General features: G+C 42.7%; 1 protein-coding gene across 2 annotated transcripts in view; it reads left to right on the top strand.

Annotated features, from left to right (window-relative positions):
• Positions 1-276: 276 nt before the first annotated feature.
• PCTP (phosphatidylcholine transfer protein) overlaps positions 277-18,246 on the top strand; it is a 136,126-nt gene continuing 118,156 nt past the window's right edge. For both annotated transcript variants that reach the window (XM_029928583.1, XM_029928582.1), the window contains exons 1-2: positions 277-509; positions 17,624-17,741. In XM_029928583.1, the coding sequence (XP_029784443.1) occupies positions 366-509; positions 17,624-17,741 (262 nt within the window). In that variant the 5' untranslated portion in view covers positions 277-365. The remainder of the gene's footprint in view (positions 510-17,623; positions 17,742-18,246) is intronic.

Genomic DNA, 18,246 nt, shown 5'->3' with positions numbered 1-18,246 from the left:
GGGGAGGATGAGACGGGCTGAGGAGGGGTTCCGAGATGACATTAGTTTCTTCCTTTTCCCTTCTGTCTACAAGCCTCCTCACTTCCCTAGCCCTTCAATCTTCCCAGAGATCAAGTCCAGTGTTTTTATGGCTTTACTTCTCTTCCATCCTTGCCACCTCTGGTTCAGCCCCGCCCACCTCGCTAAGCCCACCCCGCAGTGGCCACGCCCCCTAGGCTCCTCCTTCGCCATGAGTTCCACCAGCTCCCCCTCACGCCTCTGGTCCCTGCCAATCACGCTGGACCACCCTCTCCGCCCACCCCGGAGCGTACACCCGCGTGTCCGCGGCTTCGCCCGGAAGGCGGAGGAGCTGGGGCTGCGGAAGGATGGAGTGCGGCGCGGCCGGCGGCTTCTCCGAGGAGCAGTTCCGGGAGGCCTGCGCGGAGATCCAGCAGCGCGCGCCGACAGGGGCCAACTGGGAGCTGATGGTGGAGACCCTGGGCTTCAGCATCTACGGGCTGCTGGACCAGGTAGCGGCCCGCCCGCTGGAGGACCCAGGGCTGTCGCTTGCGGGGCCAGCCTCCCCAGGGGAGTGCGGAGCAGCCGCCTAGGAAGGAAGTCCGGGCCGGAGTGGGTCACGCGGAGCTGGGTGGAGCGAGCGCAGGGGCAGTGCCAGCAGCTGACTTTGCCCCTGCGGTTGGGAGGTCATCCGAATTCAGCCTAAGTCTGTGCCTCAGGGCGGGAGTGGTTTGTTGGAAGCTAATGATCGAGTTAAAACGCGGATCTGCAGAGTCTGAGCCCCATGCACTTGCCTGCTAGGACTGTGGATCCCCCCTCCTGGGTGGATGCTACTGGGGGGGGTGTGTTTGTGTGTGTGTGTTGGTGGGGTGGGGAGAAGCCTGGGGTTTGCCTACAGGTGGAAAGGAGACTGGACTGTTCAGAGACTGACTAGATGTGCAGGGTGAAGGGAGCTAATATCGTCTCAGTCATTTTAGTCATTTCATTTCGCAGCTGCCCATTTCTTGTAAGGGGCACTTAGCAGTTTAGTCTGAAGCTTTAGGAGAAAGGTTAACCTAAAGGGTAGGAGGAACGGAGTTGGTTATTGAGCAATTCTCCAGGCGCTCCAGGAGGCCTTTGGAATCTGGGAGCTCTCCAGGTGGGGCGATTGCGTTGCACCTGAGACCTTTCATCACTAGTGAGTGGTAATAGCTGATGGCACATGGGATAAGAAATGAAGAGAAATCAAGGTTTCCTGGCAGAGAACCAGAGTGGCATAGTGTTAGGGGAGGGAGGCACTCGACGTGTGTAGCCGGGCCCCTGGGTATGACAAAGTGAACAAGGAGCTCACAGTGCAGCGCAGGCAGAATTAATTTCTGAGTGTAATTTCATTAGTTGCCTTGGTGCCAAGATGGACATGTTTTCAGACAAAATCCTTTATTCTTCTCTCTGACCATTCTGTTTTCCTTCCCAGCCATATCCAGGCATTGGCTAGGTTTTGCCAGTTCGAGTGCTCAGACATGTCTGATACCTGGCCCCCTTCCCTTCCCTTTTCTTTCCTTTCCTTTGTGGTTGGCACTTTGGATGGACCTCTCACCTGAATTGCAGAAGACCTCTGGCCTTCCACGTCTCTGATCCCTTCTGTCCTACACCTTATAGCCTGATTAGGCACCTGAGGGAGAGGCCGTGGTCTGACCACTCCCCTTTCAGTGGCACTGTTGACTGCAGGATTAACGCTAAGAATAACTAACTAAAACTATTATATTAGCTCACACATTGCATGCTTTCTTATGTTCCAGGCATTGTCTAAGTGCCTCGCAGATATTGACTCACTCAGACCTCTCGTCAGTCTTAATGTATGGCACTGTGATTATCACCTTTTTACGTATATGAAAATGAAATTGTGGAAAGGTTACGGTCATTGCTCACGGTCTGAATTGGGATCAGAAATCATCTAGTTTCAGACCTGTGCCATGAACAGGCTCCTGCACCGCCTCTCTGAAAGAAGGCAAATGCTGCTGGGTAGACATCACAGAACTTTCTCAACTTATGATGTGTTTACATCCTGATAAACCCATCGTCAGCTGAAAATATCATAGGTCGAAAATGCATTAAATACACCTTATCTACCGAACATCACAGCTCAGCCCAGCTGATCTTAACTGTGCTTAGAATGCTCTGATTAGCCTGCAGTTGGGCAAAATCATCCAACACAACTCCTATTTTATACTAAAGTGTTGAATATCATGTAATTTTTTGAATAGTATGCTGAAAGTAGAAACAGAATGATGGGTGCAGGATAGTTGTAAGTGTATCAGGGGTTTACCCTGTGGCTCACTGCCCCTGCCCAGCATTAGGAGAAGGTACTGTATCACCCAGCACTAGCCCAGGGAAAGATAACAGAGCCAAATTCAACATACCATTTCTACTGAATGCATATTGCTTTTGTGCGTTGGTAAAGTCAAAAATTATAAGGTACACTGTCAAGTTGTTGACTGTTGAACTGCATTAAGGCTTTTGTCTCAACTCCATCAACATCTGCTTCATTCATTCTGTTTCTTTTTATTTTTTCATTTTTATTTATTTTATTATTAATTCTTTTAATGTTTATTTTTGAGAGTGAGAGAGAGAGAAAGAGAACAAACAAGTAGAGAAAGGGGAGAGAGAGAGAGACAGACAGACAGACACAGAATCCAATGCAGGCTCCAGGCTCTGAGCTGTCAGAACAGAGCTTGACCTGGACTCCTGAGTCCAAGATCATGACCTGCGCCAAAGTCATCTGTGTAACGGACTGAGCCACATAGGTGCCCCAATGTTTGTTTATTTTTGACAGAGAGAGATAGAGAGACATAGCACAAGTAGGGGAGAGGCAGAGAGAGAGGGAGACACAGAATCGGAAGCAGGATCCAGGCTCCGAGCTGTTAGATCAGAGCTTGGCTTGGGGCTCAATTTCAAGAATATGTACTCATGACCTGAGCCACTGATCAATAGACTGAGCCACCCAGATGACCCTCATTCTTCCTGTTTCTTAATGCCATCTAAAGATTTCCACTCTATTGAGATGAATGAACTAGTTTGGTCCCAACTTACATTTCCAGCTTTATCTCCCATGACTCATCTGCACACGCCTTGTTTCCAGCCATTCTACCCTTTACTCCAATGGGCTTGTGCTTTTTTGCTTTTGTATTTGTGAGCTGAGACAGTGACTGGCTTTATATTGTGTATTGTTTCCATTGTGTATTGTTATGTTGCAGAGCCTGCCCCCAGCGGAGGGGAGGACATGAGTGGTACTCAGAATAGTTCCTATCCCTACTGACGATACTGTGTGTCTTATTTCAACCTGTTCTAGGGATAAGGGCCGTCATGGTGCTCCCAGATAACTTCTCTAAGTTTAAAGGGCCATGGGATTCGAGTAGGTGTGTCCTTGAACCCCAGCAGCTCCATGGCCACTTCGTATTAAAATGTCAAGAGGTTCTATAGGCTTGGGGTATGAACCCTTTCCTAGAACTCTTCCTGGGGTCTAGCCTTTTCCAGCATTATTTGCTGCCTGGCCCACTTTGCTAAAGCCTCATTTTCTTTCCACTTTGACGCCATGTTTTGCCTTTCTCCTGGAAGAGAAATCTCTCTAATTTCCAGTTAGTAAATCTTTCCATCTGAATACCACACCTTATCAAAAGTGAATTCACCTTGTCCCATTGACTGGCATCTCTGCCCCAAAGCCCTTTGCTGTTTTGTGGGCCAGTGCTGTTTAATCCATCCTGCCTGTTACCGTTATGTGTTTCTTCTTCCACTCACCCAAACCATTTTACCCACTTGCGTGTCTATGGCCTTGGGTCCCCAGGTCTCAACTGGGGGTCAGACCAGAAGACCGTGGTCCCTCTGTCAGTATTCATCTTGATTAATCTACTTGACCATTGCTGCAGGTGAGTCCAGGTGAGGTTCAGTATTGCAGTCTTTGCTTTCTGGCTTTTTAGATTCCAATAATTGGGGTAAACAGAGTGGACTTGTTTGGAGCCCTTTAATTTTGAAGGGCAACAGGGGGTTCCATTGATCCAGCTAACGTTAGATAGTGCTACTTTTACCTCAACCCCATCAACATCTGCTGCCTTCATCCTGCTTCATCTAAAGATTTCCACTCTGTTGAGATGAGTGCCCTCATTCTCTCCTCTCTCGTACTCTAATTTATCTCTAGACCCTTGTAAGGAATACTGAGAAGGGTAATCTGGTAAGTTGATTGGTTTGCTCGGATTGCTTGAGTTTTGCAGCAGTAAGGTTACACGTAGTACTCATGTGAAAGGGACCCTCTCGTCAAAGTATTTACCATGATTTGGGTAAGGAGCAAATTTAATAGATAAATATCCACATCATGATAGAGCCAGTCCAACATGACTTGCATGTAAAGGTATTAGTGGCTTCATGGTGGGGGGTGGGGAAAAGCAGGTAACACCTGGAATTGTTATGATAGGAACAATCAGCCAGCCACCCTTCTCAGGGTAAACAGATTTTGCAGGGGCTTTTATCCACTCTACTCCGTTGACTGTTCCCTTAGGAACAACCTGCTATGTGTCTGGATCATGTGTAGCCATTTATGTTGATCCATCGTGAACTGTGATCTATTATTGCATGTTGTGAAAAGATTGAAGTGTAGGGGCATTTTAGTTATCTGGTGTAGCAAATAAATCCTATTTTAAATTTTAAAAAGGTTGTAACTCTTTTTTTCAGTAGGTAAATTGTTTTGAATCATATTCTTGGATGGATGGCTACTTTTGATATACAATATTTTGATACTTTTTCATTTTCTCTTTTTCACTTAAATCAGAATATTTCAACTTTGAAAGTTTCATTGAAGTCATTCTGTCCAATGCCATCATCTTTTTCATTCATTTCTCTTTTCTATTTCCTTTGCCTGCTCTGTTTCCTTCCTCTCTTCTTCTCTTTTTTCCTCCCCAGGTTGTAATGTCAATAACTTACCGTTACATGGTGATTTAATTTACAAAATGCTGTCACTTGTAAGTTTCCTTTATCCCTGTAAACAAATCTTGAAGATAGGTAGGAACAGGCTTATTTTCCTGTTTTACAGATAGAACTAAGACCTAGAGTTGTTAAGTGAGTCACACAGACCTCATAACTAGTAACCGGACATGAACGAGCCCTACTTTGATAAGCTCAGCACCAAATATACAGCTTGCTCCAAGGCAAGAATTACTTTTTCTTCCTGCAGGCTAAGCAAAACTAGCCCAGAACTGCCACGTGGTATTGTGGGAAGAACATGGGTTTTGGAGGCACACAGTCCTGGGTTAAAATTTCCATTCTGTCCATTATCATTCTTTGTTTTTTTATTATTTTTTTGCTCAGAAAATATTCATCAAGTGCCTCCCCTGTGCTATTGCCCTCACAGGCACTGGGGATAAATAATGAATGAGAAGATGCACCACTGTTCCAATGAATGAGTTCTTGAACAATGAATGACATTCACTGATGAGAATAAACCCATAGTGTATACAATGACACATTGGGTGAAAAATGCTATGAAGACAGTAAAGTGGGGGAAAGGGATAGAGAGATGGTGTGGCAGTGGTGGCCTGGGTGATGTGATAGATACAGGAATCTGAGGAGCCCCTCTGCCGGGGTAACATGTGAGTGGAGACAGAAATGAAGTGAGAGATTGCATCATGCAAATCCAAATACCAGAAATGTACTGGAGAGTGTTTTTCAAAGCTCAGGCACATTAGGATCACCTGGGGAGCTATTAAGACATGACCAAGCCCTACTCTAGAATCCCAGAATTAATTGAGGCTTGGGGAGTCCTTTGAAAAACTCCCCTTTCATTATAGGGTTTGATCATTCTCTTGTCTCTACTTTTGTGTATGTTTGAAATGCTTCATAATAAAATGGTTTGTTGTTGTTTTTGTTTCCAATGTTAAAGCTTCCCATGAGACTCAGATGGACTTGCTGGGGTTTAAATCACTGCAGTAGAGGGAACACTGAGTGCTAAGGCCCTGAGTCAGGCTAAGCTTGCATTGTTTTCCAGGAAGAGCCAGAAGGATACAGGACTGGAGTGAAGCTAGGGTTGCAGAGTAGCCAGGGGCCAGGCCCCACTTACTAGCTGGGTGATACTAGTAAGCTAATACCAGACTATTAGTCAGTGAGATATCTTTTGATATCTCAGCTTCCTCATTTTCAAAACAAGGATAATATTTACCTTTCAGAAGTACGGACCTCTCAACAAATGAAATGATACATGGCACAATGGTTCTCGAACTTGAGCATGCATCAGATTCACCCACAGGGTTTGTTAAAGTTCAGAAATAAGACCCCACTCCCAGTTTCTGATTGATTGGATTGGTGTGGGCCATGGCGGTTTACACTGTATTTCTTTTTTTTCCCCCATGTTTTTGCTTGTGTGTTATTTCTAACCAGTTGCCAAGTGATGCTGAAGCTACCAGTCCAGGGACTATTCTCTGAGTGCTACCGATGTATGGGGAGCATCTAGCATGGTGCTGGGGGATGGGGTTCTGACTTTGAGAACGGGGGTGTCCTAGACAAGTATTGGAAATTGAAAGGTAAGAGTGAGAAAAAAGAATGTCTTAGACAAAAGCAAGACTATTTGAAGACTCACTTCCTGATTTTCAAGTGAGTGGCCACTTGAGAGTGAATGTTGACTTCTGAGCTGTGCCCAGAAGTCCCCCTGGTAAGAGAAGGGCCACGGGTCACTTACAAAAACATTCCCAGTGATCTGCAGTCCGGGCTCCTTGGAGCACTGGGCTGCATCACTATGCCAGGGGACACTGTGACAGGCCCACAGAGAGTGTGAAATCAGTGAGCAGAGCTTTGCATCCTCACTTTAGACCAAGTAAACAGTGGTCTGAGCTGAGCTGGTTTACTGCTTGAATCCTTAAACATTTTAAAATCTGCATGTCTGGCACTGGGAGCAGGGACTGCCTGCAGTGCGCCTTTGTCCTTTAATAGGTCTTCCAGTCAAGGAGTTTGCTCAGGAGCTGAATGCTCTTTTCCAGGGACTGTTCTTTTCTATGCTGTGTACCTACTGAAATACAAAAAGCCTGGCATTCCTAGGAAAGTGGTGTTTAGCCAGGCTGGGCTAAGAGAACATTTGGCCTTTAGGTGGGAAGCACAGATTTAACTCCCACGAGAACAGGTTTACCTCAGTCGATGAGAAGTTTCCACCACCCCCTCCCCACGGGTGAGATCATAATCATCATGAGCATCTTCACTTCCAGATTACAGGACTGCTCTGCCCCTTCTCCTGCCTTTCTACCTCTCTGCTAAGTGAAGCGTAGCCACCGGCATGAGTGACAGAAGGATTATTGGACCTGGGACACATGAAGTCACATTTAACTAGAGGGCAGGGCCACCGTGTCTGAATGCAGAGCACCCATGCGGACTGAGCCTGCTCTTGTGCTCTCTTGTTCATTCTCTCTCTCCCTCCCCCCGCCTCTCTCTCTCTCTCTCTCTCTCTCTCTCTCTCTCTCTCTCTCTCTCTGTGTGTGTGTGTGTGTGTGTGTGTGTGTGTGTGTGTGTGTGTCTTTCTCCCTCCCTTTTTCCATTTTCCTGAGCAAGCAACTGGAAGCATATACCAGAGCCTCAGGTCTTCCCCCCGTCACTTCTCTCCTGATGAGCATGTGGTGTGAGGCTGTGTGGGAATGCCGGTCCCAAGGTTTAAATGGAGGGACTGAGAGGACAGGGATGAGCAGGACCTTCCACTTCTGTCTGGGTATAAGCCAGGCTTCATACCTTCACTCTGTCTTTCACCAAATTCCTACAAGGGGATCACAGGAGGTGACTATTAATAAAGCAAAACTCTGATTTTCATTGGGCCTTGGGGCCTCTTTGAGAGCAGAAGTGACTTGTCAGCAAAGATTTGGACATTCTGGAGACTTGGACACAATGCCAGCCCATACCTGGGCTAACCGGGGGCTGAATTGGAGCAGTGCCAAGTGGAAAATGGTTCTTTCCATCTGCTGTTGACATCAAAGTCACCACCTGTGGGTGGAAGGAGAATTCTAGTGGGTATTTCCCTTCAATGGGAATAGTTTATTTCTTCACAAGCTCATAGTCCCTGGACATAATTTTGTAAGGCTATTTTATACTTCAGGGAAATTATGCAAACGAATGGGTTCATGTAAGAAAGGGAGCATCCTTGCAAATTCGAACCTTTGAATTTTAGCCTGGGACTTCTAATGTGTTTGTTTGTTAAGAGAGAGAGAGAGAGAGAAAATGAATGAATGAACGAGGGAGAAAGGCAAGGGGGAGAGAGAGAGAGAAAGAGAATCCTAAGCAGGTTGCATACTGAGGGCAGAGACTGATGCTGGGCTTGATCCCATGATCCTGGGATCATGACCTGAGGTTAAATCAAGAAGTGCCCCTTTAATGTGTCTTTAGACCCAGAGAGGCTTAGATGGGGTGACTGGGTGGCTCAATTGGTTAAGTGTCTGGCTTTGGCTCAGGTCATGATCTCACAGTTTGTGAGTTCGAGCCCCACATCAGGCTCTCCACTCTCAGTGCAGAGCCTGCTTCAGATCTGTCTCGCTCTCTCTCTGCCCCTTCCCAGCTCGCTCGTGCTCTCTCTCTCTCTCTCTCTGTCTCTCTCTCAAAAATAAATAAATATTAAAAAAGAAAAAAAAAGAGAGACCCAGAAAAGCTTAGAGATAGACTTAACAACCTTATTTTGCCATGTAGTTTAGGTTCCATCCCTCTCCATAGCTACCTTTAGGTGAATGAAAATTCCCAAAATATTTGTTCTTGCGCTCATCCAAGCAGTCTTTAGGACCTATTGTGTGCGTGGTGATACCCGATGAATAAGATAAAGTTGATACTTTGAAGAAGCTTGATCACATAAAGTAAACACTTTATATGTTATATAGATCTGAGTTTCTGATCTTTATCATTTTTTCTCTCTTTGAGCATCTTTTAACATTTCTTCCAGAGTGGGTCTGCTGCATTCCCCTAGTTTTTATTTGTTTGAAAAACTTTTGATTTCTCCTTCACTTTTTTTTTTTAAGTTTATTTATTTATTTTGAGAGGGAATGAGGGTGAGCAGAGGACGGGCAGAGGGAGAGGGAGAGAGAATCAGAAGCAGGCTTTGAGCGCTGTCAGCACAGAGCCCAACATAGAGCTCAATCTCATGAACCAAGAGATCACGACCTGAGCTGAAATCAAGAGTTTGTCACTTAACCAACGAAGCCACTCAGGCCCCCCTCTCATTCACTTTTGAAGGACAGTTTCATCGGATATAGCTTTCCAGTTTAGTGGCTTTTCTCTCTTAATATACTAAATATTTTATTCCACTCTCTTTTTACATGGATGGTTTCTGACAAGATGTCTGATGTAACCCGCCTCTATGTTCGTATCTCGTTCAAGATTTTCTTTTTCTTTTCTGAGTTTAAATAGGATGTATTTTACTAAGTAACTTGGATGTAAGTTAAAAAACAAATTAATTAAAAAAATAAATAAACAGGATATATTTAAGGTTTTTTTTTTTTTTTTTGTATTTGTCCTGTGTGGCGTGTTCAAGATGGGCAGATTACTTTGAAGGGTGCTCTGAGCCTGCATGGCAAAAACACCCATGTGACTCAACATAAAATATAAATATGAATCTTATGACACAAAGGTTCCTCTCTTTTTTTTTTTAATGTTTTATTTATCTTTGATACAGAGAGAGACAGAGCATGAGAGGGGGAGGGGCAGAGAGAGAAGGAGACACAGAACTGGAAGCAGGCTCCAGGCTCTGAGCTAGCTGTCAGCACAGAGCCTGACGCGGGGCTCGAACCCACGAACGTGAGATCTGACCTGAGCCGAAGTCGGAGGCTTAACCGACTGAGACACCCAGGCGCCCCAAAGTTCCTCTCTTATATGTGTAAATTGCAGCCGGACTATAGCAGTGCAGAGTTTTCTGGAGTTGTCTGTTTTGGAAGTGCTGGTAGCAAGCAGGGATCACCAAACTCTTTCTCTAAAGGGCCAGCGTGTAAATCGTGGCGGCTTTGTGGGCCAGGAGGCAAAATGGAAGATATTTATGTGTTTATATAACCACCTAGAAGTGGTTAGCCATAGCTACGTATGTGTCTCACGCAGTATACCCACCCCAGGCCTGGTTTATACCTGTTGTCCTGGCGAAATTTTCACATCTCTTTCACTCTCGAAAGTATGCTGGTTGGAATGATAAATTATGGGGTCATCCTTGCTGTAACTGTGCACCTCCACAGCTTACTGTTTATCCAGTGGCATGTGTGGAGGGGTCAGTGACAACCTGGAGGCAGGAGCACAGACCATGAGCTCGGCTGGCAGATCCCTGGTTGCCAGGCCAGGTTCTGCGATCATTACTTGAGTGACTTTAGGGGAGTTTCACAGACTTTTGTTTTTTCCCCCACAGCTTTATTGAGGTATCATTTGTGTATCATAAAAGTCACTCATTTTAAGTGTAAAGTTCAGTGAATTTTAGTAAATTTATGGAGTTATGCAGCCTTCATCACAGTCTAATTTTGGAACATTTGTGGTATCCCCGAAAGAAACTTCTTGCCCATTTGTGGTCATTCCCTGTTCCCGGTCTCAGTCCAAACAGCCACCGGTCTGCTGCTTCCTATCTCTATAGACTTGCCTTTTCCAAAAATTTCTCAGAACTCCTTTAGCCTCAGTTTCCTTGTCTGAAAAATAGGTTGCCAGTGATCCACAATTCATATTATCATTTGAGGGTTAAGTGAGATAATCTAGTAGGAGTCAGGTGTCCAGTATGCAGTAAGCACTCAGTAGGTATTAACTATCATTATTATTACCTAGCTATCTGCTCTCCTTAGGGATTAAACCTGCCATGTTTTCTTAGAGAAATACAGAATATTAAATCAGATTTACTCAACTACCCTTCTTTATACAGTCTTGGTACACCCTTCCAAGTGTAGCAGTAGCTTGATTTCCTGTCATTAGAATTGATACCCTTTGGTGAAAAATGCTTACTTTTTATAACTTCAGAGCCTGTTTACTGGCCACAGGGTGGCTGGAGTTGGTCAGCTTCCACAGTCATAGATTTGAGATCTTGTCCCCCACTGAGGAATGGGAATGAACTCTTCTGTGAGAGCTAAGAAGAAAATTCAGCAGACACTCAAAGATGCATTTTCAGGATTAGACAAAGGTGATTCATCAAGGCTGTCTCATAGTTAGTGATGTGAATGCAAATGAACATCATAATTTGCAGAGACGGGGTGGATCAGGCGGGGGAGAGGGGAAGGAGGTCTAACACGGATTAATTCTCTGTGGGAGCTGCAAATGTCAAATGCAAACATTATGGCATTTTGACATTTCTCATATGTAAACACATGAGCTCTTACAGAATTTATCCTGCTTAGGACAAGTAAGTATGCTATTGGCAGTAGTGTGTCTCAAAATATGTTAACCCTATGAGTGCAATTGAAAATAAAATGTCCTGGTGTTTTGTGCATTTGATTTAGCATTGCTAAGAAATGGAACAATCTGAGGTTTAGACAGGTGACCCAGAGTAAGAGAATATCTTAAAAATTAGTGATTAGCGATATTAGTAGCAAATTGCCAAACCATGCCTCCACACCCCTACCCTTTCTTAATTCATAAAGTAGAGATAATAATGTGCTTACCTCACAGGACTATTTCATGTATTAATCACCAAGCATAGTGTCTGGCTTTGTACTCCATAGATGGTGATTTTTTAAAAAATGTGGATTATGTTACAGTTCTGAATCCTCAATTATTTAATATGGAAAACGGGGATCATCATACCTACCTTATGAATGAAAATGAAATCTGATATCTGCTAAGTACTTATGTATAAGGCACAGTGGTAAGAATTTTAGATGGATTAGCTCATAATCATCCCCTTAAGTACAAATTCATTAGACCCATTTTGCAGCTGAGGAAAGCAAGGCTAGTGGGTAGAACAGCTTCGACCCTACTGGGCTGTGACTCTGAGCGCACACGGTAACCACCATGGGGTGTTTTCTGGTTTTTTATTTTTATTTTTTTAATATTTTATGTTTTTTTTAATTTTTAAATTTTTTTTTTAATTTTTGAGAGACAGTGCAAGCAGGGGAGGGTCAGAGAGAGAGGGAGACCCAGACTCTGAAGACCAGCTCCAGGCTGTGAGCTAGCTGTCAGCACAGAACCTGATGCCGGGCTCAAACCCATGAACTGTGAGATCATGACCTGAGCCGAAGCTGGAAGCGTAACCGACTGAGCCACCCAGGCGCCTTATTTTCTGGGTTTTGAGATGACTCTGGAATAATGTACGTAAAGATGGCAAAGCACTAGTCCATTGAAAGTTATATGATTCATCTTTCTCCATTCCTGTCTTTCCCCTGCTTTGAATCTGAATCTCTCCAGAGGCAGCATCTAAAAAATACTCCTCTGGCTGCTTGGAGGCCTAGTGGAGAAACACACCAGGCTTATGGAAGCATCTCCGTGGGAGGTCCATTCTGGGTGGTCCAGGGTAGGAGCAAGAGCGCTGGCTACAGGACCAGAAGGAAGAGGTTCCCATCCAGGTTTTGCAACCATCAGCTTCATCAGTGGGATCCTTGGCAAGTCACTGACCTCTTTTACATAAAGGTCTAAGGCCCCTTCTGGCCCTAAGATGCTATGTGATTTACCTTTAATCATTAGATTTACCTTTACCTTAATCATTAGATGGAGGTTTGGAACAATGGTTTGAAGAAAATGTGCAAACAGTAGAGCTAAAGAGGAGATGTTGAAGGAGTAGAAGGGCCTATGTCACCTTCTTTCTGGCTCTCCCAAGGACCAGGTGTGGGACTCAGCAAGGAACGTAGCCTGTCTGAGAAAATTTCTTCATAGAAAGATGGAGATAACACTAACATCCCCATCTCTATGACAGAGCTCTGTTAAAGATTACATGAGGTAATGAATATAAAACGGGAAACTGAACAATTACTAGTATTAGTAAAATAATTTATAACAGGTCAAAGTGACTGGAAAACTTCAAATACAGAATACATGGCTGTTGCATTGACTACTGACAGATCACCAGCGGAAGCATGTTCCAAGCTCAAAAGCCAAGAATATGCTTATGGCTGATTACTTCCTAGGGCCAAAGATATAGTAGGTCCTGGGAGGTTTATAATTTTATAAGAATATTTATGCTAACTTTTTGTAATTACAATTTTTTTCTGACTTAGCGGAAGGAGGTGGTACTTTCTATAACAGGGTGTGTGGAGTTTTAGATATGCAAAATTAAATATACTTAATGTTGATTAACAGTGGCCACGATCTCTTCCCTCTCTTCCTTGATAATGCATTTTAGCAATGCTTATGTACTTCTGTACTGTTTTAGTGGATTTATACATAATAGTTTTTCCTTGTAAATGTATCTAAGTCTTATTAGCACAATTCTGGCAGTCTCCTTTTCTACTTTAGAGTAATCATGTCAAATGAGAACAAATCTGGACCTATAACGAAAGACCTTTATCTAAAAGGATTATTGCAGAGTCAGGAGAGAGATTATTGTAATAGGGAGAACACTTTGACCATAAGATCTGTGAATGTCTCAAGAATGAGGTAAAAAGAGTTTTTCTTTTATAGAGATGAGTAACCAAGGTGAGAAACCAGTGTGAGGAGGTGAAATAACAAGTGGCACGACTGCATAGTAGATCAAAGAAAATGTTACCCTGAGCCCGGTCTGTTCTCCGGAGGGCTGTGTACTGGCTCAGCCTGAGGGTGGGCCAACATTGAGGGGCCTGGAAGAATGAGAGAGACTGAAGCAGTCTGGTTCACAAGCATTTTGTTCTGACTGATCAAGGGGGACAAGCAGTTCAGCTAATCGTTTAGGAGGCAGTGCAAGGGAATTCAGAGGGTCTGTGTCTGGCCTTGTCACAGTAAACAAGAAAGAGCAGCATCTGGGAGTCTCATCTAAGTCATATGAGGATTGGTGGTTCATTGTGACAGGCTCTTTTCTGGAACACGAAGAGGAGGGAAGTTTCTTGACCTTCGCTGTTTTTCTAAATCACAGGACTCCTGTAAAATTCATTGTTGGAAAGGATCATTTGTATCATTAAGATTGTTTTTAGCTGCAAGTAACAGGACTGTAAATGACTCAAAGAGGGGTTTATTTTTCTTACTTAACAAGTAGAGCAGAAGTCAGTAGTTGATGGCACTGATTTAGCTGATCAATGATGCCAGTAAAACACTGAGTCTTTTTAGTCTTCCTCCTCATATTTGGTACCTCTTCATTACAAAATAGCTGCTGCAGCTCCCAATATCCATATTCAAGCCAGTGTAGGAGATCAACAAAGTTAGTAGTTGTGTAGGTTGCCACAGAGGTTCTCTTAGCAAGAAAGAAGGCACTATATGCTATGACAAATCTGTTTCTTCTGGTCCTTGTAGTCTACACAAGGTATTTACTGATTCTCTAACACTGAATAATTCTTTATTGTATTTATAAATGGAGAATTAGAAAAATATGCACCAAGCTATACAGCATGGTAAATCAATGGAGACATTCTTACAAATGACTTTCTGGAGGAGCTCCAGGAAAGCCAAGAACCTCTTGAGTAAACTTATTTGGGACCATTTATTGAATCATCTATTGAATCTTAGATGTATATGCAGAGAGTTTATATTTCTAATTTTAAGGAGATCTTACACATCAGTAATAAAAATGTTGCCCAAAGCAAGCTAAGTTTTATGCTTTTTCCTATCAAATTTTTTGTACAAACAATGGTACCCAGTCCTGATGAGATGCTCTGTGCTATTGGAGAGTATACATTGGTACAAATTCTTAAAGCCTTATAAAAAGCATAAAGAACCTTAAACTTACAAAAAGCATAAAGAACCTTTACCCTAAAATCTATCTTTAAGGAAGGTTTTCTAATGAAAAAAATTAGAATTATGGACCAAGTTGGTTCATATGAAAGGATATCTTTTCCATCAATATTTATATTTGTGAAAATACTGGAAATGAAGGACTAGATGAGAATAATTAAATTAGGTCTGATCTCTCCATAGCTTATTAAAAATAAGAATATAAGTTGTTTAAACTATATTATTCCCATTTTGTAACATATAGAAGTTTTATGTACTTAAAAGAAAAATGTCAAATATTACCAAAAGATCTTTGAAGATTATGGGGTTACATGTCATTTTTATTTTCCTTATTCAGTTTTTTGCATTTTCCAATTTTCCTATAATGAATATTATTTTCACAATTATAAAAAATTCACTTTATTTTTTAAAGGAAGATAAAATCATGAGTATGTTTGCTGAGATCCTTGTCAGAAAGAAAGAAGAATAGGTGAAAAAGTGCCATGATCCAAGAATTTTGGCAGGCTGTTCATTACTTGAAAAGAACATTTTATTGATAGACAAGGGAAGTGTTACCGAGCATTTTGTTCCTCTGGAGTCCTGGCATTTCTCTCTGCCACGACTGGGGTGTTTAAAGGAAGTTGTAACAATAGTTCATTCTTCTCTATTCACGTAAATCACATCGTTCTATTTTTCTCTTTCTAAGAGGGCTGTTTTTCTATTCTGTGATATGCATAGGACTGAGGTCACTAAGGGCAGTAATTAAACTCAGAAGGGGAAGAGAACCAGTTTAAGGAAACAGTTTGTCTTAATTTATCCAGATAACCAAAGTTAACTCATGTAAGCTGAGATCATTATCTCAGTGCATAATTACCCTTTTGCTCAGTATGTACAGAAAATGGGGCCCCAGGATGCCTGAACAGGGAACTACTTGTCTCCCTTCCAAGGCTGATTAATAAATGTGTGAGTATGTATAAACCCTCACTCTTCTCCCCATCTGTGTGAGGGGAGGGCACAGGAGGGAGAAGGAGGTGTTTCTCCTGACGTTTGTCCTTCCTTTGGGGTAACACAGCACGTGAGGTGTTTGGATCTGCTAGCTTGTTATTTGCTGGTCGGAAACCTTTGGTATAAATTCATGTACTTTTAGGCTTGGAAGACCTTTATGAATTCCATTTCAATTGCATCTTCCATTTCTTACCAGTTACTTTAACAGATAGATGAGATTCTTAAGCTAGGATATGTTTTTCCCTGGGTTATGCCCCCTGAGCCAGGAAGCCCTAGTCACCTCAAGATCTCTAGAAAGATTCACCATGGTTACCTCTAGACTTCACAATAAGACCTGGGCATGGTGTTTAAGAGGATAGTTGGATAATTGGATTAGCCAATAATATTGCTTTAGCACATGGAAGAATATGTCGTTCTAAAAGTATCATTTTTGTTTCTTTGTTTGCTTTTGCATGGAACGTAATATAAAAGACTTTGGTTTAATTTTAACAGTAATACCTTTAGGCAAAAGGAGGGTCAGGATTTGTTAGTTACCATTGTACAGAAAGTGAAATGTAGCATGGCCAACTCTGGCCCAGAACCCTCACAGAGGAGAATATGGCCTCACATGAAGGAAAAAAAAAAAAAAGAAGAAAGGAAAAAAAGGGGGAGAATCTCTCATACTTTGGAATCTGGTCTTTTTTTTTTTTTTAAATAAAGGGGACTAATATGATTTGAAGCTGTGGTTTTTCTTTTATACACAAGTTCTTTAAATACAAAGGAAGTTGTTGACAAATTCTTTTTTGGCATTGATAAAAAAACAATGTGTTGGGTTTCATTATAGTAACCTGTCCTCTGAATACTAGCTGCCTGTATGACACTCCCACTGGGATGTTTAATAAGCATCTAGACTCAAAAGTAGAACTCTTGATTTCCCCACAGCTCACACATCCCCTCTTCCTGAGTGTTCTCCATCTTAGAGCAAAGAGCTCCCATTTACCTAGTCATTCAAGCTGAGATTCTAAGTAATTCTTTGCTTTCTCTTCTCCACAGGCAATCTGTCAGCACTTCTGCTGACATTACTTCTAAATATATCCCTAAATCACTGACTTCTCTCAGTCACTCTTGTCATCTCCTTATTCAGATCACCATCATCTCTTATCCGGACCGTTCCACTGGTCCTCAAACCCATCTCCTTGCTCCCTTATGATCTATTTTCTACCAAGCATCAAGAATCATCTTTTTATTTAGTATTTCTCTGTTTAAAGTCATTCATTGGTTTTCCTTTTGTAGTTAGAACAAAATCCTTACCCCATTACCCTGGATTACAATGCCCTTTGGAGTCTGGGCCCACTATCTCTCTGACCTCAGCTCCTACCACTCTCCCCAATCCACAGTTCTCTGGATCTCATGACTTTCTGCTTTTTGAGCATGCAGGTTCATAAACCTGAAGGTCTTCCCCATACCAGGAATGAGTTTTCCTTATCTTCTTATGGCTGCCTCCTTCTAATATTTAGAATAAGATGTTCTGATAAAGGTTATCCCTCATTGAGGTCTTTCCTGACCACCTGATTATATAGGACACACCTTCCCCCCAAACAGGCACCACTGATGACATAACTTTCCTTATATCCTATTCAGATTATCTAGATAGCATTTAGAGCCACCACCACCAATACCACTACCAATGTCTACAATTAATGTAAGACCCACTAGAGCAGGGGCCTCATCTACTTTTTCATCATTATGTTGCAAAGACCACAGAGAGGGTATTCAATAATTGGTGCTGTATGAACAGCTGCTTTTCATATGATGTGTTATCTGGCTGTCTCCATTTGGAAATCAATAGGTTGTTTTGCCTGTTCTGTTTCTACAGCAGACTGGACTTTATGAGTATAAAGTCTTTGGTGTTCTGGACGATTGCCCACCAGCTTTACTGGCAGATGTCTATATGGACTTAGACTACAGAAAACAGTGGGACCAATATGTTAAAGGTGAATAACATCTATTATTTTTTAAAAAATAACATCTAGAAAGTAGAATCTATTGTTACTTATTCGAACTAGTAGAAAGCAACACATTTTATTTTTATGTTTTATTTTTAATTTTGGCATGAAAGTCTTAAGTGTTGGGCTGAAACGTGCCTTTGTGATTCCTTGCATTCCCTTAGCTGCTACTCTCCAGTTTGCTCTGGGGGCTACTTTGGTCTTACTGTAAGTTCATCATCATTTCACATATGCATGTAGTCATAAGTGGCTTCTTGGAGGAGGTGGTGTCCAAGCTTTGGTTTGGAAGTTGAACCAAAGTTTTATCAACAACAAGAATGCATATAGGTGAGAGGGTGAGGAGGTGAGAGGATGGGTGGCTTGAGGCCATCTGAGACCCGGGAAACAGCACAGGTGAAGGGAGGAAGGCATGAAACAGTATGGTGTGTTCAAAACCTGTGAGCAGTTTGGTTTTATTGGGTTGTAGGGGTAGCAGAATCTAGAGCGAGGGCGG

Source organism: Suricata suricatta, chromosome 17, assembly GCF_006229205.1.
Source record: "Suricata suricatta isolate VVHF042 chromosome 17, meerkat_22Aug2017_6uvM2_HiC, whole genome shotgun sequence".
In the NCBI taxonomy this organism is placed as follows: domain Eukaryota; kingdom Metazoa; phylum Chordata; class Mammalia; order Carnivora; family Herpestidae; genus Suricata; species Suricata suricatta.
This window is presented reverse-complemented; position numbering and strand designations above follow the sequence as displayed.